This window comes from Carlito syrichta, unplaced genomic scaffold, assembly GCF_000164805.1.
Source record: "Carlito syrichta isolate Samal-C Ts95f unplaced genomic scaffold, Tarsius_syrichta-2.0.1 Scaffold313618, whole genome shotgun sequence".
Lineage (NCBI taxonomy): Eukaryota > Metazoa > Chordata > Mammalia > Primates > Tarsiidae > Carlito > Carlito syrichta.
In genome coordinates, this window is record NW_007257714.1 from 59,363 (window position 1) to 83,754 (window position 24,392).

Consider the following 24,392-nt stretch of genomic DNA (forward strand, 5'->3'; position numbering starts at 1 on the left):
ATAAAAGTTCTTTACATATTAAAGATATTAATTTTTTGTTACATACGTTACAAATATTTTCCCCAGCTTGTGACTTGAAGTTTTTGTTATAATTTACATATAATACATAGATCTTAAGTGTGTAATTTAATTAGCTGTTAATAAACGCATATATCCATTCAGTAATCGCCCCAATCAAGGCACAAAGTATTTCCTGATCCAAAATTTTCTTCCTGATTGTTCCCAGTCAATTCCCACCCACCCCTGTCCTGGAGGCAACTACTGATCAGATTCCTATTCACCATAGACTAGTTTTCCTGTTTTTGAATTTGATCTACATGCAATCAGCACATAATTATCTCAGCAATGTTTCGTGGTTTTCAATGTAGAGTTTTTACATATCTTTTTTTCCCCCAATATTTTATGTTTTTGATGTCAGGTATTTTTATGTTTTGATGAAAGGTATTTTTTTCTTTCATTTTCCAGATGTTTGTCGATAGTATATTGACCTTATGACCTTATTAATTCATTTATTAGTTCCCATTAGTCTAATAATTTTTTTGTATACTCCTCTGGATTTTCTACGTGCAATCACGTTGTCATGGATCAAGTTATTCTTTCCAATCTGTATGTCTTTTACTTATTTTTTTCTTGCTTTATTGTATTAGCTAGGAGTCTAGTTCATTTGACATAAACATGGGAGCATGGGAATTATCGCCTTGTTCCTGGTCTTAGTGAAGAAGTGTTCAATATTTCACCATTAATTATGTGTTAGCTGCAGGTTTTGTAGATGATCTTTATCAAGTTTGAAATTCTCATCTATTCCTAATTTTCTCAAAGTTTTTTAAACCCACAGGTTTGAAAACATGTGTGTTGAATTTTTCCAAATGCTTTTCTAGAGTGATTGGCAGAATCATTTTTTGTTTGTTTGATTGTTTTTGGTTAATGTAGGGACTTATATATATAGTTGCTTAGAGGGTTTTTTTTAAAACTAGGAATTTTTTCAGATAATAATAGATTTAGCTATTAAAATGGCTGTATGATTTTATTTTTTATGTTGCTAATGTGACACATTACATGTATTTTATTTAAAGATATAAAAACCAACCTTGCCTTCCTGAGAAAACCCTACTTCAACATTATGAATTTGATTTTCTAATATTTTAGTGATAAGTTTTACATCTATTACATAATGGGCAGTGGTCTATAATTTTTTTTTAATTTACCATTGAAGGAATCTGGGTTTAATATTTTCCTATGAGGAAGGTTTAAATGTGAATCAATTCCTTTCATTGGTATAATCAGACTTTCTATTTCTCCCTGTGTTTATTTTGGTAAGTTGTAGTTTTAAAAATTTGTCCATTTGCATATGTTGAATTTATTTGTACAAGGTTTTTCATAACGTTTTATCATCGTTTAAAGTCTCTGGGGCCTATAGTGGTGTTCTTTTCATTCCTGTTTGGTCATTTGTTTTCTTTCTTTCTTGACCAGCCTTGTTAGGGATAAATTAATCTTACTATCTTTTAATTTTTTTTTGAGTCAAGGTCTCACTTTGTCACCCAGGCTGGAGTGCACTGGCATGATCATGGCAATCATGACTCATGGCAGCCTCAACCTACTGGACTTGGGCAATCTTTCCACCTTAGCCTCCTGATAGTTGGGACGATAGGCGTGTGCCACCACACCGAGCTAAATTTTTTTTATTTTTTGTGAAGATAAGGTTTCACTGTGTTAGCCAGGCTGGTCTTGAACTCCTAGGCTCAAGCAATCTGCCCACCTTGGCCTCCCAAAGTGCTGGGATTACAGGTGTCGATTTTTTTTAGTGAATCAACTTTTGGCTTCATTTATTTTCTCAACTGTTTTAAAGAATTTTCTGTACCATTTCTCATAGAGTGAGCCTTTCATCTTTTGTTTTCCTGAAATTTTTTTTCTTTTTATCTTCATTTTTAACGATTGGTTTGTAGACTATAGAATTTTAGGGTGGTAACACTTGAGAATCTCTTTTCATGGTCTTCTGGTCTCTGCTGTTTCTGACAAAATGCAAGTCGAAATTGTTATTTTTACCCCGTGTTAAATGTGTGTCTTTCCTCTGGCTATTTTAAGGTTTTCTCTTTATATTTGGTTTTTAGCAGTGTGACTATGGTATGTCTACATATGATTTTCTTTGTATTTATTCTACCTGTGGTTTCTGGAAATTCAAAGATTTGTAATCTGTTTTTAAATCAAATTTCAAAGTTTTCTAGGCATCATTTATTCAAACATTTTTCTTTCTTATGTTCTCTCCTCTTCTCTGGAAACTTCTCCAATTATACTTACGCTAATAAGATTCTGTGCCAGAAGTCACTGAGGTTGTTTTAAAAAAAAAAGTGTCAATTTTCTCTCTGATTTATTTTAGGTAATTTTTATTCACGTGTCTCAATTTTTATTCCTTCTTCCACAGTTTCCAACCTTTTCTTAATCTTATCTAATGCATTTTAAACTATTTTTTTTAAAGAGTCAAAGTCTTGGCCAGATGTGATGGCTCATGCCTGTAATCCCAGCACTTTGGCAGACCAAGGTGGGAAGATTAAAGAGTTGAGGCTTGCTATGTTGCCCAGACTGGTTTCAAACTCCCAGCCTCAAGTGATCCTCTCCCTTGGCTTCTCAAAGTGCTGGGATTGCAGACATGAGCCACTGAATCCTGTCTTATCTAATACAGTTTTAAGTCAGACACTGTGTTTTTCAGTTATTGGATTTCCCTTTTTTTCTTAAATATAGTTTTTATGATTTCTGTATCTTTCCTTGGAACTCTTAATTTCTTCAACCAGTTTATCCATCTTCTCTTTAAATTGTTAAACATATTTATATTAGTTTATATTAATTTTAAAAATCTTTGCTGATTCCAACATTTGAGTTATTTGTAGATCTGCTTCTACTGACTTTTTCCTTTTGACTATAGCTATATAGTTTTTGCAAGTTTAATACTTTTTTCATACACTGGACATTATAGATGATATATTTTATAGATTCTGGATTTTGTTATCTTCCTCTGTGGAGTGCTGAATATTATTACATCAGGCAGGTAAATTACTGGAGCATCACTATGACCCTATGAAGACATATTAAACATTTTTTAAGGGCAAGTCTATTTTGATTTTTCTTATTTCTAAGACATAGCCCTCCATTTTGAGATTTCATTCTGATTCTTAGTGTGAAACTCATAGGACGTCAAGAAAAAAAATCCAGGATATTTACTAAGGACATCTAACTTGGTATGACTTGAACCGGCGTGAAACATCTAACTTGGTGTGAAATTCTACTGTCTCAGCACTTTCAACTACAGAAATATTTATTCAGCTCTTTTAATTTTCAATCTGTTGCTTTACGCTGGACTTCTTGGAGTGTCATTCTACACATGCACAGTTTAGGAGTCAGCCAAATATTTGAGAGGAATTTATATGCAGGTTTTGGGCTTCTCCTCTGTGGCTCCTTCCTCTCTAGGACTTCATCCCTTAATTTCCAGTTACTCAGACTGACCCCACTTCAACCTCTGACTCATCAGGTGAGTAACACTGCTGTGTTGTTGTTGTTGTTGTTGTTGTTTTTGAGTTGGAGTCTCACTCTGTCGCCCAGACTGGAGTGCAGTGGCCGCTCCCGGCCACCGCAGCCTCGACCTGCTGGGCTCCGGCGATCCTTCCACCTCAGCCTTCCAAGTAGCTGAAACTACAAGTGCGCGCTACCACGCCCGGCTGATTTTTTGATTTATTGTAGAGATGAGGTCTCGCTGCCCAGGCGGGTCTCGAACCCGCAGGCTCAGGCAGTTCACTCACCTCAGCCTCCCAAAGGCACGGGATTACGGGCTTTGTGTTTAAGTATTTTTCTTTCCACAGGCCACGTGAACTGGAGTATCCTCAAGGTCAAATGTAGTTAACTGTGGATTTTACCCCATTTTCCTCTTTGGAGGGTTTTGATTTTATTTATTTATTTTGCGCCAGAGTCTCACTCTGTTGCCCAGATTGGAGTGCAGTGGCATGCTCATGGCCAACGCAGCCTCTACCTGCTGGGCTCAGGTGATCCTTCCCCCTCAGCCTTCCATGTAGCTGGAACCACAGGCATGCAGCACCATGCCTGGCTAATTTTTTTCCTTATTGTAGAGACGAGGTCTCGCCATCTTGCTCAGGCTGGTCTGGAACTCAGGTAATCCTCTCGCCTCTGCGTCCCAAACTGCCGGGATTACAGGCTTGAGTCACTGTACCCAGTGGTGTGTGTGTGTGTGTGTGTGTGTGTGTGTGTGTGTGTGTGTGTGTGTGTGTATACGTTGAGAAAGCAAAAGCTGGATTAAGTGAGAGGACAGAAAAGCTCCCACAGTGGGAGGGTACCCAAAGGGGTTGCCTGATATTTTTTAAGTAATCATAAATTTATAGAAGAATAGTAAATACAACGCAAATAATTCTTATTTCCTGAACTATTTGAAAATAAGCTGCCAACACGATTCCCCACCACCTTTGAATACTTTATGGTGTATTTTCTATTACCAGAAACATTCTTCTACACAACTATACTACAGCCATCAGAATTGGGGATTAAACAAAATAGGGAATACATCACTTCCATTGACTCTTTTGACACCATTCAAATTTTACTGGTTTTCCAATAATGTTCTTTATAGAAGAATAATCCAGTTCCAAATCATGTGTTGCATTTATGTGCCATGTATCGTTAGTCTTCTTTGGTCTGAAGCATTTCCTCAATTCTTTCTTGACCTTGACTTAGTTGAGGATGACAGCCCAGTTATTCTGTAGAACACAAGACAATTCAGATTTATCTGAATGTTTCTCAGGATTAGGGTCAGATCATGAATCTTTGGCATAATATACACATACTTGCAGATAGTTATCTCTATATTTATTTCCATATATATCTATATTTGAATTCTCACCAATACCTCCAAATCTGATCCAACAATACATGTTTTAGCTATTATATCTCCTTTCTCCAACAATACATGGTTTATAACTATTATATCTCCTTTCTCCAAATATTTTTGTATTTCCTAAGAACAAGAACATTATTTTCCATAACTATAGAAATATTACCAAAATCAGGAAATCTAGCATTGATATAATACTATATCTATTCCATGGCTCATGTTCAATTTAATGTGCCTTTTACTTTTGTTTTTTGTTTTTTACTTTGGGGGCATTTGAAGAGTTTAACTTTTATAATATATATGCAAACATCAATTATAAGCAACTGTAACTTGTAAACATTGTTAGTGGGAATAGAAAGGATTCACTCTGGAAAATAACTTGACATTAACTGCTAAAAACTCATATGGCGTGACCAGCAATTCTACCCCTAAGATATTCCCAACAGAAATGCATACATAGATCACCAATATACATGCTCTAGAATGTTCATAGCAGTGTTAGTACATGCATATAATAATACACTTGGGGTTTGTATGATACATAGTTTTTCCTCCTCTTACTTTTAACTTACCTATATCACTAAATTTATAGTGAAGTTTATTTTTTGTAGCTATGATATAGGTGGGTCTTTTTAAAAAAAAAATAAAAAACCCACTTTGAAGTTTGCTGCATTTAATTGATGTCTTTAAGCCATTCAAATGTAAATGATATTTTGGGGTTTAGGGATACCATTTTATTTTTTGTTTGTTCTATATTTCATTCCTTGTTTCTTCTTTCTTGCATTTTTGAGAATATTTGTATTATTCCATTTTTATTTATCTACTGATATTTTGGTTATGTCTCTTTGCTTTGTTTAGAAGATGCTTTGGTGGTTCAATATACATAGTCAACTTTTCAGTCTACTCAGAATTAATATTTTGCCTCTTCAAATGGAATGTAGAAACCTTACCACCATATAGGTTCCTTTACCCTCTTGTCATTCAGTGTAGTTGTAATATGTGTTAGGTAAACATAAACTGAAAAAAAAGGAGTTAAAATTTTATACGTGGTAAAAATCTAGTCATCTCATTCCTAACAAGCCTAACAGGTACCATTCTGTGGCCCGGAGGCTGGGGACCCCTGTGTTAGACCTTCCTACCTTTCCATATCTAACTCTATTCTCTGAAAATTAGAAACCTGGTTCCCATTATCCTTAATATACTTACTTGCTTGGTCCATCTCTCTGTGTATAATCATTCTCCCACCTCTGCTGCCATCTCTTCCTTCCTGTGAGCTCTTATAACCTCACCCTCTTGGGCTATAACAATTCAAATCAGAATGCCCCTTCCCAAGTGGATTCCCTCCTCACCCTGCTTGCTGGGCCACCACGATGTGACTTACTCTTCTTGTGGCTCAGACTCTGACACCCTGCTCTGGGCCACTGTGCCATCACCCTCTCCCCAGCTCAGACACTTAGCTTAGTTCTGCAGATCGTTCAGGAAGGAGCAAGGAAGAGCTGCTTTCTCTCCTGCAAGGGTCATGTCCTCTGTAGTTTCTGCTTGCTTTTGTTTACTTTCCAGTGCCTTCAAAGGACTCTTGTGGTTTTTTTGATATTTTGTTCAGAGTCTGTAACTGTTATCAGCAAGAGAATCAGGTGCGTGTTTGTTACCATGCCTGGCCTCTTGTGGTGTTTTGTGATTGTGTTCTGTTTTTAGATAGTTAATTCCTCAGTCTATGTGAAGTGTATTTTTATATAAGATATAGGATAAAAATTACCCCACCCACCGCCCAATTGCCCCAGCCTTTATTCGCTAAGGCAGTGAATAATACTGTGCTATTTTACATAAGCTTTGAGCACCCACAGATTTGGGTACCTGCAGGAGGTTCTGGAATTCATCATCTATGGATACAGAGGGATAAGTGTACTTCAACCAAAACAGCAGTGTCCTCTTAAGCCAGATATTAAAGAGACTTGCAAAATTGTAAAGCATACTGATTGTCTTACAGATTTTTTTTTTTGTTTCAGGAAATAAAATTATTTCTTTTAAAAATGTTCGTTTTTTTTTTTTTAAGATGGAATAATCTTTTAAAGAAACAATTAGCCTGGTGTGGTGGCTCTCACTTGTGGTCCCAGCTGCTTAGGAGGCTGTGGCGGGAGGATTGCCTGGGACCAGGGGGCTGAGGCTGCAGGGAGCCAAGTACTCTAGCCTGGATGACAGAGTGAAATCCAGGCTAAAGAAAAAGAAAGAAAGAAAATATCTGATCCTTCCAGGTTCCACCTAATGTCACTTTATCTCTGAAAAGAAAATCTTTCTGGATTCTCTACCTGTCCTCTGATACCTCTCAACACTTTGTTTATATTCTGTTCAGGGTATCAAATCATCTTAATTATTTGCCTTTAGATCTATGGTTTCTCTGAGTTGCAAATTACATTAAGGAAAGAAATTGTGTTTTATTATTCTTTGTTGTGTCTTACATCCCATAACTAATTAAGAAATATTTGTTTAATGAATTGATTTGTTTAATGAATTGATTTTTTTAGTGATTTTTTTTCCCTTCTAGATTGTAAGTCTTAATTGAAGGTAATGGTTGTTATATCTACCTTTGATTTTCCCAGAACCTGATAGGCGAGAAAACTTTATTCATAGGATATGCGTAATTAGAGTTCAGACATGGTGGCTCACGCCTATAATCCCAGCACTTTGGGAGACCGAAGCAGGAGGATTGCTTGAGCCCAGGAGTTTCAGAACAGCCTGGGCAACATAGTGAGACCTTGTCTCCAAAAAAGAAAAAAAAATTAGCCAGGTGTGGTGGCTGTGCCTATAGTCCCAGGAGACTGAGGCAGAAGGATCACCTGAGTCTGGGAGGTCAAGGCTGCAGTGAACTGTGATCATCCACTCCAACCTGGATGACAGAATGAGATTCCAAATAAAACAAAAACAAAAACAAACAAAACAAAACAAACTTAGTTAGTACTTCATGGTGCTGTACAGACAGGTAGAACCTTTGGTTTAAATCTCAGCTCTGTGACATACCTACTGTATAAACTTAAATAAATTACTGAACCTCACAGCCCTTAGTTTCTTTGGTAGAGGACTAGAGATTGAAAATTATACTCCAAATGAAGAATAAATGAATTAATACACGTAAAACACTGTCAGTGTTAGTATCATCACCATCATTTAAACAACAAAGGAATGGGAAAATACTTTGTGAATTATTTTTCCACCTTAAGCCCTATTTTTTTTTTTTTTGAGTCAGAGTCTCACTCTGTCGTTCAGACTGGAGTGCAGTGGCACACTCCCGGCCACCACAGCCTCAACCTCTGGGCCCCAGCGATCCTTCTGCCTCAGCCTTCCAAGTAGCCGGAACTACAGGCGTGTGCTACCACGTCCGGCTAATTTTTTTATTTTATTGTAGGGACAAGGTCTCGCCAATTGCCCAGGCTGCTCTCGAACCCGAGGGCTCAGGCAATCCACTTGTCTCAGCCTCCCAAAGTGCTGAGATTACAGGCTGAGTCACCGAGCCCAACCAGAGCCCTATTTTATATCCAGTTACAGATCATATTTTCTTTCAATGTCTTGAGTAGGTTTTGAGTTTGAATACAAATAAATTAATAGAAATTATTTAAACACATTCCCACAGTTAGGACAGTGAAGGCCAGGGCACAGTGGCTCACGCCTGTAATCCTGAGAGAGGAGCTAGAAGCTGATTAGGCAGAGAGGGAGGGTCTCGAGGAGACTTAACACCTGCAGGAATGTCCCCCTGCACCACTCCCATTATATAATTGTTGGCTGGAAGTGTGGTTAGTGGGGTTAAGGACATTCTCTCAACCCAGGAGGTAATGCTAAAAGGGACTTTTTGCTGCTTAAATGCAGGTGCAGTAGCGTGACTAAATGTCCTAACTTGACCTTGACTTATTATAATATCATTAACATAGCATTTGCATAGAGATTTACCACCACCACCACCCCACCCCGTGGGTTTTTCTGTGGTACTTATGGGTAATATTCAAAATGGAGTAGCTTTGGTCAGGGACTCGCATGTGCAACAAGAATTGGATCTCAGGAAGTAAGGGGAGGATGAGATGTAAATGAGAGAAACACCCCCAGAAAAGATAAAAACCACAAAAAAAAAACCCCTCCTAGCACCGAGTAACCCATTTCAGGTCCCCTCTCTTCTCTGGAGAGACCTTTGCTGCTTAATAAACTCCCTCTTTCACTCATCCTTTTATTCCTTAATCTCGAATCAAGAATCCCAGGTTGCTGGTTTAAACTGACAGTGGAGTCCAAAACTCTTGCAACAATCCCAGCATTGTGGGAGGCAGAGGCAAGTGGATTGCCTGAGTCTAGGAATTCAAGACCAGCCCGGGCAACTTGGCGAGTCCTCGTCTCTACAATAGATCCAAAAATTAGCCGGGCGTCATGGCACATGCCTGTGGTTCCAGCTGCTTGGAAGGCTGAGGTGGGAGGATGGCCTGAACCCAGCGGGTCGAGGCTGTGGTGGCCATGAGCATGCTACTGCGCTCCAACCTGGGCAACAGAGTGAGACACCTGTCTCAAAACAAGCAAACCAAAAAATAAGTTTAGAAGACAGATCCTCAAGTTCACTTTAAGCATCGTGATTTGTGATCATGTGAGCCCCAATTTTTAAAGGGCAAAAGTAATTAAGAGCCAAGTAGAGTCTAATCCATGAGTGTATCAGTTCACAAATCAGCATCACCCTTTGTCTCTGCGTCAGTAGTAACATTGTTTGCTATTTCCTGGGAGTTTTTAGTTGGGAAGCTAGCTCTTGAAGAGCTAGATTAGAATCCACAATCTAGTTTACAATAAAAAAATGATCCTCAGTCGGGCTCGGGGACTCAGCCTGTAATCCCGCGCTTTGAGAGGCCGAGGTGAGTGGATTGCCTGAGCCTGCGGGTTCGAGACCTGCCTGGGCAACTTGGTGAACCCTCATCTCTACAATAAATCAAAAAATTAGCCGGGCATGGTAGTGCGCGCCTGTAGTTCCAGCTACTTGGAAGGCTGAGGCGGAAGTATCACCGGAGCCCAGCAGGTCAAGGCTGCGATGGCCAGGAGTGGCCACTGCACCCCAGTCTGGACGACAGAGTGAGACTCCGACTCAAAAAAAAAAAAAAAAAAGATCCTCAGCTGTGATCATAGGTGACTGACTTCCAGGTTCTCATCCTTTCTGCTGCGTTGTTGAGAAGTTTGATCCACAAGCCAGACCACACTTTGTAATCTTAAACTACACAGTGATTATTATGTGATCCTTACAAGTTACCGTTTTGTTTGTTTTCTCTAGATTGAAACCAAGATTTCGATTTCAGCCCTGAGCGCTGTTGCAAGTCCAAGAATTGTAGACCTTGCCCACCCAAGGATCAAGTTAGAAGGGCTGTGCTATGAAAGACAGAGAAATGACTTGCCCATTCGTCCGGTAAGCCATCTCTGCCTTGGCATCCTTGAGCTCACTTTCCGGGTGCCCCTGGAGTGCTGTTTCTCTTCTCCAGGGCTCAGCCCAAAGTCACTGGAAAAGAGAGTCTTGAAAGAGTGGTCTAGCCGGGCTCGGTGGCTCAGCCTGTAATCCCGCACCTTGGGAGGCCGAGGTGAGTGAATTGCCCACGCCCGTGGGTTCAAGACCCACCTGGGCAACTTGGCAAGACCTCATCTCTACAATAAATCAAAAATTAGCCGGGCGTGTAGCGGCTGAGGCAGAAGGTTCGCCGGAGCCCAGCAGGTTGAGGCTGCGGTGGCCAGGAGAGGACACTGCACTCCAGTCTGGGTGACAGAGTGAGACTCCAACTCAAAAAAAAAAAAGAAAGAAAGAAAGAGTGGTCTGTGGCGGGAGGAAGACCTAGTTACATGATATAGAGAGAGGCAGAGGAGTGGAGGGCAAGAGCATGAACTTTAGAGTCTGTGAGAACTGGGTTCAAATCTCAGCCTTGGCTGGGTGCAGTGGCTCACACCTGAATTTCCAGCACTTTGGGAGGCTGAGACAGGAGGATCGCTTGAGCCTGGGAGTTTGAGTCCAGCCTGGACAACATGGCGAGACCTCGTTTCTACAACAAAATTTTAAAAATTCGCTGAGAGTGGTGGTGCATGCCTGTAGCCTCCTCAGAGGCTGAGGTGGAAGGATAGCCTGAGCCAAGGAGGTTGAGGCTGTGGTGAGCTGTAATCAAATCACTGCACTCCAGCCGACTGACAGAGCGAGACCTAGACTCAAAAAAAAGAAAAGAAAGAAAGAAAGGAAGAGCCAGCCACGTAGTGGCTCACGCCTGTAATCCCAGTACTTTGGGAGGCGAAGGCAAGAGGATTGCCTGAGCCCACGGGTTTGAGACCAGCCTGGGCAACTTGGCGAGACCTCGTCTCTACAATAAACCAAAAAATTGGGTGGGCATGGTGGCCTGCACCTGTGGTTCCAGCTACTTGGAAGACTGAGGTGGAAGGATCGCCTGAGCCCAGCTGCAGTAACCATGAGCTTGCCACTGCACTCCAGCCTGGGCGACAGAGTGAGACTCTGACTCGAGAAAAAAAAGCAGATAGATGAAAGTACTTATCTCACGGGGTTGTTATGACGAGTAAGTGGGAATTATATAAGGTAAGTCACTAGGAACAGTCTGACTCGTGGAACAGAACATTCAATGTTCATCTGCTCCCCAGGAACTGTTTCGTGAAGGCTGGATTACATGGGAGACCACTTAGGAGTCTGCTGTACGGTCCAGGACAGACATGGTCATGGCTCAAGGAGGGCTACGGCTGTAGAGACTGGGAGATGGATGTGGTGGAATTTGGGATACATTTTCTGTCTCTCTGTTTCCACCGTAGATAGCCCCGGCTGCACTGCAAGCCAACGCTAGCCCCCGCACCATAGCACTAGCGAAGCCCAAGTCTCTTCATCAGGATTACCTACCCGCCCGTGATGCCCACTGGGCAGTGTCTTCTGCTGCTATCCATTCCAAAGTATCGCCCAGAATTCAGGAACTAGCTAATCCAAATAAAAGGTATGCCAATTTAAGGCTAGAGTGGATCATTGATGGGCCGGGGATCTGGGCAGAAAGGGAAAGTTGACCCATTAAAAGAAAAGAGTTGTAGAAATACCAAAAAAGTTCAAAAGCATCTTACTTCACTAGTTACCTTTATTATGACAAGTCTGTGGTCTTCCTACCATAAATGTAAGCCTACTATTAAAAGGTTGGTGAGGTCGAGCATGGTGGCTCACGCCTGTAATCCCAGCCATTTGGGAGACCATAGCGGAAGGATCATTTGAGACCAGTTCAAGACCAGCCTGGGTAACATAGCAAGACCCTATCTCTACAAAATAAAAAAATTAGCCTGGAGTGGTGGCATGTGTCTGTAGTCCCAGCTACTCGGGAGGCTGAGGTGGAAGGATTGCTTGAGCTCAGGAGATCAAGGCTGCAGTGAGCTGTGACTTTGTCACTGCACTTCAGCCTGGGTGACAGAATGAGACCTCAACTTAAAAAAAGCCAAAAAAGGTTAATGGACTAGATAGTGAAACTTGAATCTAGTAGACAGTTTTTAAAGTATGTATATGGAGTTATTTGACATGTAGTAGGAAGGGAAACAAGTTGTGGAATGAAGCACATAATATGTTGCAATTTGTGTAAGAAGAGAATTCATATGTGCCATGGATTCGCACATGTCTGTAATATCTCATATACAGGGAACGAGTAACAATGGCTGCCTTTGTGGGCCTAGGGACCTGGGATAGGAGGAAGTCTTATCTTTCATTAAACAGGCTTTTGTATTCTTTTGATGCTTTGTGTCATGTACATGTATGACCTATTTCAAATCAATAAGAAAATACAGTTAACTAACAAAGAAGAAATTGGTTCTCGCTTCTGTATGGGTTTATTTGTTGTTGTTTGTCTGTCTTTGGAGGACCTCTTAGCTTGCCCAAACCTCAATTCATTTTGTTACCTTCAAGGGATAACATATGATCCTCTTTTTAAGCATCAGCAGAAAAACTTAGGAGAGTTAGAAAAAGTTGTGGGGAGGCTGGGTGCAGTGGCTCATGACTGTAATCCCAGCACTTTGGGAGGCTGAGGTGAGAGAATCACTTGAGCCCAGGATTAGAGATCAGCCTGGGTAACATAGTGAGAACTTGTCTCTACCAAAAAAAAGAAAAAAAAAACCAACTGGCCAGGCGCAGTGGCTCATGCCTGTAATCTCAGCACTTTAGGAGGCAGAGGCGAGAGGACTACCTGAGCCCATGGGTTTGAGACCAGCCTGGGCAACTTGGCAAGACCTTGTCTCTACAATAAATCAAAAAATTAGCCAGGCATGATGGTGTGTGCCTTTAGTTCCAGCTATTTGGAAGGCTGAGGTGGAAGGATCGCCTGAGCCAAGCGGGTCGAGGCTGCAGTGGCCATAGCATGACACTGCACTCCAGCCTGGGCAACAGAGTGAGATTCCAACTCAAAAAATAGAAAAGTTGTGGAAGTCTTGAGCTCAGGGAAAAGGACATTTGTCTGTCAATTCTTCCATAATAACATGTTTAAAATGTTATATGTTTATCCTTTAAAAATAAAGTCCATCACATGACATGAAGCTCATTTTCCACTCATTGAAGGGAAGAGCATGGCCAAAGGCTTTATCAAGGTTTTATCCTGATGGCCAAGTTATCCCTTGGAGAAAAAGTACTGAGAACGGTCAACTTCAACAACTTGATTTTTTTAAGTCCACCTGGAGAACCCCCTGGCTTGTCCTAACATTGCCAAGTTATAGTAAATGAGCCATGGGGGAGACAAACTTAGGTCTGTCTGATTCCAAAACTCAAGTTTAAAGCTGAGAAACCTCCAGAATTCACTTTCCGTGGGGAGAGCAAAGGCCTCGGAGCCGACAGACATACACATCTGGATCTGCCTGGGGATCACTGGCATAATCTGAGCCTTCATTTCACATCTGTACAGTGGAGGCCACGAAAGTCAAAAGGGGGTAAAGTCATAGTGCTGGACACAGAGCGTGTACTTGAGAAACATCGGTTCCTTATTCTGCTGGTCTTATTTCAGGTCGATTTCTTTTTCCCCGTTTCAGGGCTTCCATGCATATCGTCTACTATGATCCAGCTGTCTTTAAAGTGAAGGCGGCTGCTTTGAAAGCACGGTGTTCTCAGAGGATCCAGGAGCTGGCAGAACCTGTCACACGTTAAATGTGGAAAGTCACATTGCTCGAACCTTGGTTATGTATCTAGAACACGTGTTGGAAGTCTTGGCTTCCTCCTCCGGTACCGTTAGCTACTTCTCCCCTGTCCCCCGCAAGAAATGAGACCTCCAGGGAGCACCACGGTGATCATCAAATAGCAGTTGTCAACGTATCTTCACCAGGTTTGAGAACTCCAGCACGTAATAAAAGGGAACGTGAGAGCGGCCTTGGCATCCTTACTGTTTGCTCACAAGCGTCTAGGCTTACCCGAAGAAACACACTTCCTAGCGTGTGTGGGTTTTGCATGCCTTTTCCTGGTGAGTTTCTTGTTCCCCAAGAGCTGGTCCTACCTCAGTCCCCTCTCTCGTCAGTCCTGGGAATCGAGATCGTTCTTTCTGTTACTTTCAGCCTCTGCTCATGACTTAGAACAACACACTGAAACGATGAAACCTTTTTGGAAAAATCAAAATGCTTTTAAAATTTTTATTTATTTTATGTATTTTGAGAAAGGGTCTCACTCTGTCACCCCGGCTGCAGTGCAGGGGCATGATCCTGGCTCACCGCAGCCTTGATCTCCTAGGCTTACGCCCCTCCACACCCAGTAGTTGGGACTACAGGTGAATGTTACCATGCTTGGCTAACTTTTTTATTCTTTTGTTGAGATGAGGTCTCACTATATTGCCCAGGCTGGTCTCGTACTCCTGGCCTCAAGCAATTCTCCTCAACCTTCCAAAGTGCAGAGATTACAGGTGTGAGCTATCATACCTGACCTATTTTTATTTAATTTAATTTAATTTAATTTTATTTTTATTTTTTGGAATTGACATCTCATTCTGTCACCCAGGCTGGAGTACAGTAGCATGCTCATGGTCACCGCAGCCTTGACCTACTGGGATCCGGTGATCCTTCTGCCTCAACCTTCCAAGTAACTGGAATTACAGGCATAAACCACCATACCTGGCTAATTTTTTTAATATATTGTGGAGATGAGTTCTCACCAATTTACCCAGGTTGGTCTCAAACCCATGAGCTCAGACAATCTTCTCACCTCAGTCTCCCAAAGTGCTGGGATTATAGGTGTGAGCCACTGCACCCAGCCTTTTATTTTATTTTTTTAGAACCAGGGTCTCCTTCTGTTGCCCAGGCTGGAGTGCAGTGGTGCAATTATGGCTCACTACAGCCCTGAATTCCTGGACTCAAGGGATCCTCCCAACTCAGCCTCCTGAATAGCTGGGACCACACCTGGCTAATTCATGTGTGCATGCACGTGTGTGTGTGTGTGTGTGTGTGTGTATGTGTGTGTGTAGAAACAGGGTCTTGCTGTGTTGTTCACACTGATCTCAAACACCTGACTTCAAACAATCCTCCCTTCTCAGTCTCTCAAAGCACTGAGATGATAGGCTTGAGCCCCTGTACCCAGCCAAATGCTTTTTATAATCTGTAACTGAAATTTAGGAAACAGGTTACTATAAATGGTGACATCTCCACCGATCTCTGTTTCTGCACTCATGCTTGACTTTGCTTACCAGCGAATGACAGAAAAAGCAAGAATTTGGTAAGCATTATAATTCTCTGCCAAATTGCATGAGTCTTTATTTTATTCTCTCTATGGATCAGTACTTTACCAATTAAACTAACTTTTATGGTGCATATCTATATTTGCAAGAAAATGAAATTATTTGAAAGCCAGTGTTAGAGATGAATGATTTCTATCTTTAAGGTCTTTTTGTCACTGAAAGGCAACACCACATGGCAATCGAACTTGAGTTTTGTAATCAAACAGACCTGGGTTTGTGTTCCCCATCGACCATGGAGCATGGATGTGCTCTTTAACCAATTTCCTAATCCCTGGGCTCTGTTTCTTTGAGTATAAAGTAGGTTCCTGCTGTATTGTTGTAAAGATAAGATAAGATGATGTATATAATAAAGTATGATTTTGAGCCAGGCTTGGTGGCTCAGCCTGTAATCCCGCACTTTGGGAGGCCGAGGTGAGTGGATTGCCTAAGCCTGCAGGTTTGAGACCCGCCTGGGCAACTTGGCGAGACCTCATCTCTACAACAAATCAAAAAAATTAGCCGGGCGTGGTAGCACGCACCTGTAGTTCCGGCTACTTGGAAGGCTGAGGCGGAAGGATCGCCGGAGCCCAGCAGGTGGAGGCTGCTGCACTCCAGTCTGGGTGACTGAGTGAGACTCCAATTCATTAAATAAATAAAATAAAGTATGATTTTGAAACAAATATTTTTGTTTAAAAATTTAACTGTGTTTGCCTTCTAATAGGAGAGTAACATATTTCATATCACTGGGGGGAAATATGGCTTGATTCTCACGATAAATGAATGTCTGTTGAACGTCTTTGCTTTGCCAGGCACTGGAGATACCACCCAGAGCCAAATAGATGTGAGCTCTGTTCTCATGGGCTATCTAGCCTACTGGGAGGGATGGTTTGAATTCAAACATTTACCAATAAAAATAAAATAACAACCATAGCAAGTGCTATGAAACTGTGTTATGTGACCGGTTGTGGTGGTTCACACCTATAATCCCAGCATTTGGGAGGCTGAGGAGAGAGGATTACTTGAGCCCAGGAGTTTGAAACCTACCTAGGCAACATAGAGAGACTTTTTCTACCAAAATTTTGAAAAATGAGCTGGGTTTGGTGGTGCTCACCTGCAGTCCCAGCTTCTCAGGAGGTTGAGGTGGAAGGATTGCCTGAGCCTGGGATGTCGAGGCTGTGGTGAGCCATGATCAAAGCCGCTGCACTCCAACCTGGGTGATAGGAGGGAGACTCTGACTCAAAAAAAAAAAAAAGGGAAAGGAATAGTGCTATGAAATTACAGAATAAGCTGGGTGCAGTGGCTCATGCCTGTAATCCCAGCAGTTTTGGAGGCTGAGGTGAGAGGATTGCCTGAATCCACGGGTTTCAGATCAGCCTGGGCAGCATGGTGAGACCTTATCTCTACAATAAATCAAAAATTAGCTGGGCGTAGTGGCACACGCCTATAGTTCCAGCTACTTGGAAGGCTGAGGTGGAGGGATCGCCTGAGCCCAGCAGGTCGAGGCTGCAGTGGCCATAAGTGTGCCACTGCACTCCAACCTGGGGGCAGAGTGAGATTCGAACTGAAAATAAATAAATAAATGAATAAATAAATAAAAGTAACAAGATGGAAAACGACCTTTTGGAAAGGGGAGGGAGGGCTTCTTTAAAAAGATCATTTGGGCTGGAATCTGGAAATGGAGTAGAACTAACTAATTAAACGGGGCACAGAAAGTTATGCCAGGTAGTGGGAACATACATTTAGTGAATGTTTTTGGATTTTTGGACCACCCATGCCTCATCCTTCTGGTAAGAGTTTCCAACTTTCCTTTGGGGAGCTTCTTTTTCCTCATTGTGCACCTATCCAGTTGTCCTCTAGGACTTCGGATCTTAAGCAGAGTGATGCCAAAGGTGAGAGAGGGTGACTGGAGCTACTATTATCATTGGAGCAGATAATATTGGTTGGAGCTGGCATTTCCCAGGATGATTCCCTGATGAGATATCTTCTTGCTCCTACTCCCTGCATCGCTGGAGCTGCCCTGACTCCTTCCCTGGGGTCTCAGCTGGTCCTTTGACTCAGGAACTGCCCAGAGCCTTCCTGTAAGTCCTGGCAGGTGGAAGAATGGAACACGGACTGAAAGAATACCATTGAGGCTCAAACAGAACTAAAAAAAGAGGATTGTGCGAGGCAAGAGAAGGCTGAAGGATGGGAGCCAGGACATGCTGGATACTAGAGGTCAAATTAAAGATTTGAGTCTTTAGCCGGGCATGGTGGTTCATACCTGTAATCCCAGCACTTTGGGAGTTTAGGCAAGAGAATTGCCTGAGCCCACAGGTTTGAGACCAGCCTGGACAGCTCGGCAAGACCTTGTCTCTACAATAAGTCAAAAAATTAGCCAGATGTGGTGGTGCACGCCTATGGTTCCAGCTAACTGGAAGGCTGAAGCGGAAGGATTGCCTGAACCCAGCAGGTGGAGGCTGCGGTGGCCGTGAGCATGCCACTGCACTCCAGGCTGGCTGACAGAGTGAGACTCCAACTCAAAAAGAAAAATAAAAGAAAATAAAATATTTGAGTCTTCATCCTAAAGCCAATGGGAAGCTATAGAAGTAACTTAAGCATAGGCATGATGTAATCAGGGTTGTTTTTTGAAAAAAAATTAGTCAAATAAATTGGAGAGGAGACAATGTAGATAGGTAGGCCAAATTAGGAGGTTATTTAGTAGATCTTATGAAAGGTGAAAATAACTCGGTGGTACCAGCTAATAAGTGACAGGCTGGAGAGAGATTTGATAAGGTGGATGTATAGGATTTGATAGTAGATTGGATATGGAAACTGGAGAGAGGAAGCAGTCAAGAGAATTCCTGGATTCCCAGCTTGTGAAACGGGATAGACAGTGTTGTGGCTTGAATGCTTGTGTTCCTCCAAAATTCATATTGAAACTTAATCCCTAATGCAATAGTATTAAGAGGTAGGGACTTTAGGAGTGATTAGACAGAATCTTTGTGAACGATATTAGTACCCTTATAAAAGGGCTTGAGGGAGTGAGTTTCTCCCTTTTTCCCTTTCACTGTGGGAGGATACAGCAAGAAAGTGCCATCTTGGAACCAGAGAACACGCCCTTACTAGACATTAAATCTGCTGATGCCTTGATCTTGGACTTCCCTGCCTCCGGCACTGTGAGAAATAAATTTCTGTTCCTTATAAATTAGCCTGTGGTGTTTGTTATTGCAACCCAAACAGACTTGAGATAGAAATTATTACCAGGAGTGGGTGCTGCTGTAACAAATACTTAAAAATGTGGAAGCAGTTTGGGAACTGGGGGTAATTGGAAAAGTTGGAAGAGTTTGGAGGAGCAGGCTAGAAAAAAAGTCAATATTGTCACGATTGGAGCATTAAAGACAATTCTGGTGAAGCCTCAGAAGAAAAGAACTGCAGAGAGCATAAATCTTCGTAGAGAGTGCCTAAGTGTCGCAAACAGAGTATTTGTAGAAATATGGACAGTATTCTGATGAGGTCTCAGATGGAAATGAGGAACAAGGTATTAGAAACTGGAGAAAAGGCCTTCCTGGTTGTAAAGTAAAAAGAACTCAGTTGAATTGTGTCCAGATGGCGACTGAAGCTCATGGGTGAAAGAGGAAGTTGCCTGGAAAATGTCCAATATTTACTGATGCAGAGGAATTACTACTAGTTATACCTAGAAGTGGCATTGGTATGTAGTTATGTTTTCACATACAGTTCTTTTGGAGATACCCACTAAAACATTTATGGATAGAATGATATCTGCGACTTGCTTTACAATAATCAGACAGCAAGTGGAGGAGGGTATGGATGAAACTTGTGAGTTGGTGATTGAGGAAACCAAGTAATGGCAACATAAAGGATCATTATAATATGTTATTTTCTATGAGATATGTGTCATGTTTTGCATAATGAAATGCAAAAATATGAGAGGAGCATTGTTGAGAAGAGAGAGAGATAAGATATCTACAGAGACTTAAGGGCCTGACTCATGCAAAATTCCTCCAACACGTTACATCTTCAGTCAGTCTTGCTTCATTCCCAAATGTTTGGAGTGAGGGCTTCTGGAAGGGAAATCAAGGGAAGGTTCTGTATTTCATGTCAGGGGATAGTGTGGAGACCTAGCTTGTATAGGATGGCGAGGTCATTCATAATTTGGTGGAATTAGGATCTTGGAGTTGCAACCCATTAGGAATTAGGAAAAATAAGGTAAAATGGGGCTCCCACCTTAAGTCCAGGGGATTAGGAAGGACTCAGGACTTCCATCAAATAAATTCTAACTGAAATAAATTTTTTGGATTCCAAGTACTTGACACACAGTAAGTGCTCAAGAAATGGTGGGTATATGAAATGGAGACAGAGGTGTTAAAAAATGATTTGATGCCGGATGCGGTGCCTCACACCTGTAATCCCAGCACTTTGGGAGGCAGAGGCGAGAGGACTACCTGAGTCTAGGGATTCAAGACCAGCCTGGGCAACTTGGTGAGACTTCATCTCTACAATAAATAATAAAAAAAAAAATCAGCTGGGTGTGGCGGCATGCACCTGTGTTTCCAGCTACTTGGAAGGCTGAGGCAGAAGGATCACCTGAGCCCAGCCTCACAGCCACTGCACTCCAGGTTGGGCAACAGTGAGACTCCGACTCAAAAAAAAAAGGGTTTGTTAACCTGGATTTGGTTGAAGGAAGGAAAACAGTGACATAAATGTTGACTGGTTTCCTGTAGTTAGAAGAGAAGGCAGTCCTGCTTCCAGTCAAGGAGGCTTGTTCTGGAATGAGGCCTCTGAGTATTAACTATGCAAACTTATACAAAGTACTTAACTTTTCATTAAAAAGGGGCCGTTAGTGTTTTTTGTTGGAATTTGAAAGTTCTCAGTAAATTACACCCCTCCTTTCCCTGCATGAGTTCAGGAACAATTGAAAGACCTACACAGGTGAAATTTAAAATAACTCATTTACAACTAATAAGGCTGTTTGGAGACTGTGATTTGGGGTGGGAGGCAAATGGATTTGCTAACATGTCCCTTCTCTTAAAATGAATTGAGCTCCCACATGGGCAGGTTAATTCCTACCCCGGAACAGACAGAATGAACTCTCCCCATGTAACCAGTGCAATCTTGGCCACTCACTACTAGCACACCAAAATAAACAAGCACAAGATGTAATGAAAGGAGCACAATTTTATTCCAAAAGCCAGCAGATGGGGAAATGGCCGGACTCAGGCCTCCAAAAACCACTTCAGATTTTTAGGCCGAGTGCAAGGGTTTAAAAAGGGAAACTTGGTACCGGGAGACATGTGGAAGTTACGAGGGGTGTGTCTTGTTCAGATGGCTTATCTTGGATGGTGGTCCTGCCAGAAATCTGGTTGGTGTTATCTCGGCTGCAGTCAGGTTATAGATTAACTGTTCTGACTTCCTCAAGTTAAAGGCCCCCCAGTCAGGCTGTTTTAGGATTAGCCCCTGGGATTTCTTTTCTTTTCTTTTTTTTTTTTTGAGTCAGAGTCTCACTCCATCACCCAGGCTGGGGTGCAGTGGCATGCTCATGGCCACCGTAGCCTCGACCTGCTGGGCTCAGGCAATCCTTCCCCCTCAGCCTTCCAAGGAGCTGGAACCACAGGTATTCACCACCATACCTGGCTAATTTTTTGATTTCTTGTAGAGATGATGTCTCACCATGTTGCCTAGGCAGGTCTCGAACCCATGGGCTCAGGCAATCCTCTCGCCTCTGCCTCCCAAAGTGCTGTGATTACATGCATGAGCCCAAGCATGCACACAGCTACCCACTGGAATTTCTAAGCAAGCAGAGTAGAAGTTACTTTTGTAAGGGAAATTTACATCCAAAGGAGATGTCTTCATTTGTAAATATGTCTCCCTCTCTGTACCAGGAAGAGAGGGATGCCTACATCTCTAGAGACTATCAATGGAGACGGCATGAACTTAAATCAGCTAACAAACCTGACCCTTGTCTACTGGGTATCTCCCCACAAGCAACCTCCCCCAACACTCTTCTATCTTTGTTTCAGTAGGATGATGGTGTTTAAGCCTGAATTAAAAGCCACCTTTGTGGAATTAACTCATTTCTGTGTGTTTCTCTTGGATATACATGAGGTATACATGCAAATAAGCTTCCGTTTGTTTTCTTCTTGTTAATCTGTCTTTTCTGCTATAGGAGTCCATCCCAACTAAGAACTATGAAGGGTAGAGAAAATTATTTCTCCTCTTTTAAATTAGACTAAGCGAATCTGGCACAAGTAACATTGTAATTTTCTATTCTATTCTGTTCTGTTTCATTTCTTTTAAAAAAATTGGAGCACTGGCCATAAACAGTTGATATATTCACTAAGGTTATGTGTGTGTATGTGTGTATACCTATGTTCAAGAAATAAGATCTTGGCTAGGTAAGGTAGATCACTTCTGTCATCCTAGCACTTTGGGAGTCTAAGGTGGAATCATCACGTGAGACAGGAAGTCCAAGACCAGCTTGGGCAACATATTGAGAACTTGTCTCTACAAAAAGTAAAAAAAATTAGCTGGGCATGGTGGCACGTGTCTGTAGTTGCAGTTACTCAGGAGGCTGAGACAAGAGGATTGCTTGAAGCCAGGAGGTCAAGGCTGTGGTAAGCTGGGATCCTGCTGCTGCATTCCAGCCTGGGCAACAAAGTGAGACACTGTTTCAAAAAAAAGAAAAAGAAATAAAATCTTTATAACTTATAAAGAAGAAGGAGGAGAATAGGAAAAAGGAAGAAGAAGAAGAGCTGGACACTGTGGCTCACGCCAACACTTTGGGAGGTGGAGGCAAAAGGATTACCTGAGCCCGCTGGTTCGAGACTAGCCTGTGCAACTTGGCGAAACCTCATTTCTACAGTAAATCAAAAAATTAGCTGGGCGTGGTGGCGCATGCCTAAATTTCCAGCTACTTGGAAGGCTGAGGCGGAAGGATCACCTGAGCCCAGTAGGTCGAGGCTGTGGTGGCCGTGAGTGTGCCCCTGCACTCCAGTCTGGGCAACAGAGTGAAACTTTAACTCAAAAAAAAAAGAAGAAGAAGAAGGAGAGGAAGAGGAAGAGGAGGAAGAGGGAGAACGAGAGGAAGGAAAAGAAGAGGAAGAAGAAGAGATATTGTGTGATGTCCAAGCCCAGGTCTCAAGAAACCTTGCAGGTTCTGGGCTTGCCCTCTTGGGAGGAAACCCAGCCTTCTTTAAAGAACAAGTGAAAAGAGACCCAGCTCCAGCTAATCTCCTGCTGAATGCATCCATGTGAGAGACACAGGCAAGACCAGCAGAAGAACTGTCCAGCTCTCTCTGTGGAGAATGATCAGGGGGAAAAAAAGATTATTGTTTTAAGCTGCTAAGTTTGGGATTGGTTTTGCATAAAAAGAAAAAGAGCTTCACATAGACATGGGAGACACCCAGAGAATGATTAGTTCTCAAAGAAGTAGCTTTTTTTTTTTTTGAGTTGTAGTCTCGCTCTGTCGCCCAGACTGGAGTGCAGTGGCCGCTCTCGGCCACCGCAGCCTCGACCTGCTGGGCTCCGGCGATCCTTCCGCCTCAGCCTTCCGAGTAGCTGGAACTACAGGCACACGCTACCACGCCCGGCTAATTTTTGATTTATAGTAGAGATGAGGTCTCGCCAAGTTGCCCAGGTGGGTCTCGATCCCGTGGGCTCAGGCAATCCGCTCACCTCGGCCTCCCAAAGTGCTGGGATTACAGGCTGAGCCACCGAGCCTGACGTAAAGAAGTAGCTTTGACTTCCAGCTTAGATAGCATCTTCAACACAAAACAGTACATTTTTAGAGACATGACAAGACAAAGGAAAAGGAAGTTGAGTCTCTAGGGACGTCAAGTTGCCGGGAGGCAGACAAATGGCAGAGAAAACCTAGGTAGGGAAGCTGGTTCACAGAGCTTCCTCCAGGCCCATCAGGGTCGAAAGTTGTCTTCAACCTGTTCTCTCTGAAGGAAGTTGGGGCAGAATACCTTTTGTCTTTGTAAAAGTATGTCCTGCTTTTGGGCAAAGAGAGGAAGAAGAGAGAGCTTTCCTACACCTACTTCTTTTTTTTTTGAGTTGGAGTCTCACTCTGTTGCCCAGACTGGAGTGCAGTGGCCGCTCCCGGCCACCGCAGCCTCGACCTGCTGGGCTCCGGCGATCCTTCCGCCTCAGCCTTCCGAGTAGCCAGAATTACAGGCACGCGCTACCACACCCGGTTGATTTTTTGATTTATTGTAGAGATGAGGTCTTGCTGCCCAGGCGGGTCTCGAACCCACGAGCTCAGACATTCCACTCACCTCAGCCTCCCAAAGGCCCGAGATTACAGGCTGAGTCACCGAGCCCGGCTTACACCTACTTCTTAATCGCCTTCAGTTCAACAATCCTTCCTGTTTGAGGGTGGCCTGTCTGTCTCCCACCATTGCTATTCAACGGTTGTTAACCAACAGGGAAAGAGAGTGGTTCTTCCAGCGGCTGGCCAGTTTCCATAGGCGTGTCCTCAGCTTTTGGCCTGCCGAAAGAGCAGGTAGAAACTTCTTCCATGATGGGTTTTAGCTCTCTGTCGACTCCCACAGACCTGAATGCAAGGGACCCCTGCTTGGCCAGTGAGAACCTGCACGAATTGCGACAGAGCAGTGGTTGCTGAAAGGCGGGACCTCCCCCTTTACCTCACTCTCCCCTCCTGCTCCCAGAGGGTTTTGCTTCCTAAGGGCCTCTCTGAGGAGATGCTGGCCCGTGGCCACCATTGGCAGCAGAGACATGTCGCAGGCGGTAAGGAGAGGGAGCCTGAAGATATGTGTTCTTTCACATTAGGGTTGACTTTTCTTTTCCAT

General features: G+C 42.7%; 1 protein-coding gene across 1 annotated transcript in view; it reads left to right on the forward strand.

Annotated features, from left to right (window-relative positions):
- THEGL (theg spermatid protein like) overlaps positions 1–14,036 on the forward strand; it is a 53,944-nt gene extending 39,908 nt beyond the window's left edge. Inside the window, exons 6-8 of the mRNA XM_008070561.2 lie at positions 10,173–10,304; positions 11,693–11,868; positions 13,922–14,036. Coding sequence (XP_008068752.2) covers positions 10,173–10,304; positions 11,693–11,868; positions 13,922–14,036 — 423 coding nt within the window. The remainder of the gene's footprint in view (positions 1–10,172; positions 10,305–11,692; positions 11,869–13,921) is intronic.
- The last annotated feature ends 10,356 nt before the right edge of the window (positions 14,037–24,392 follow it).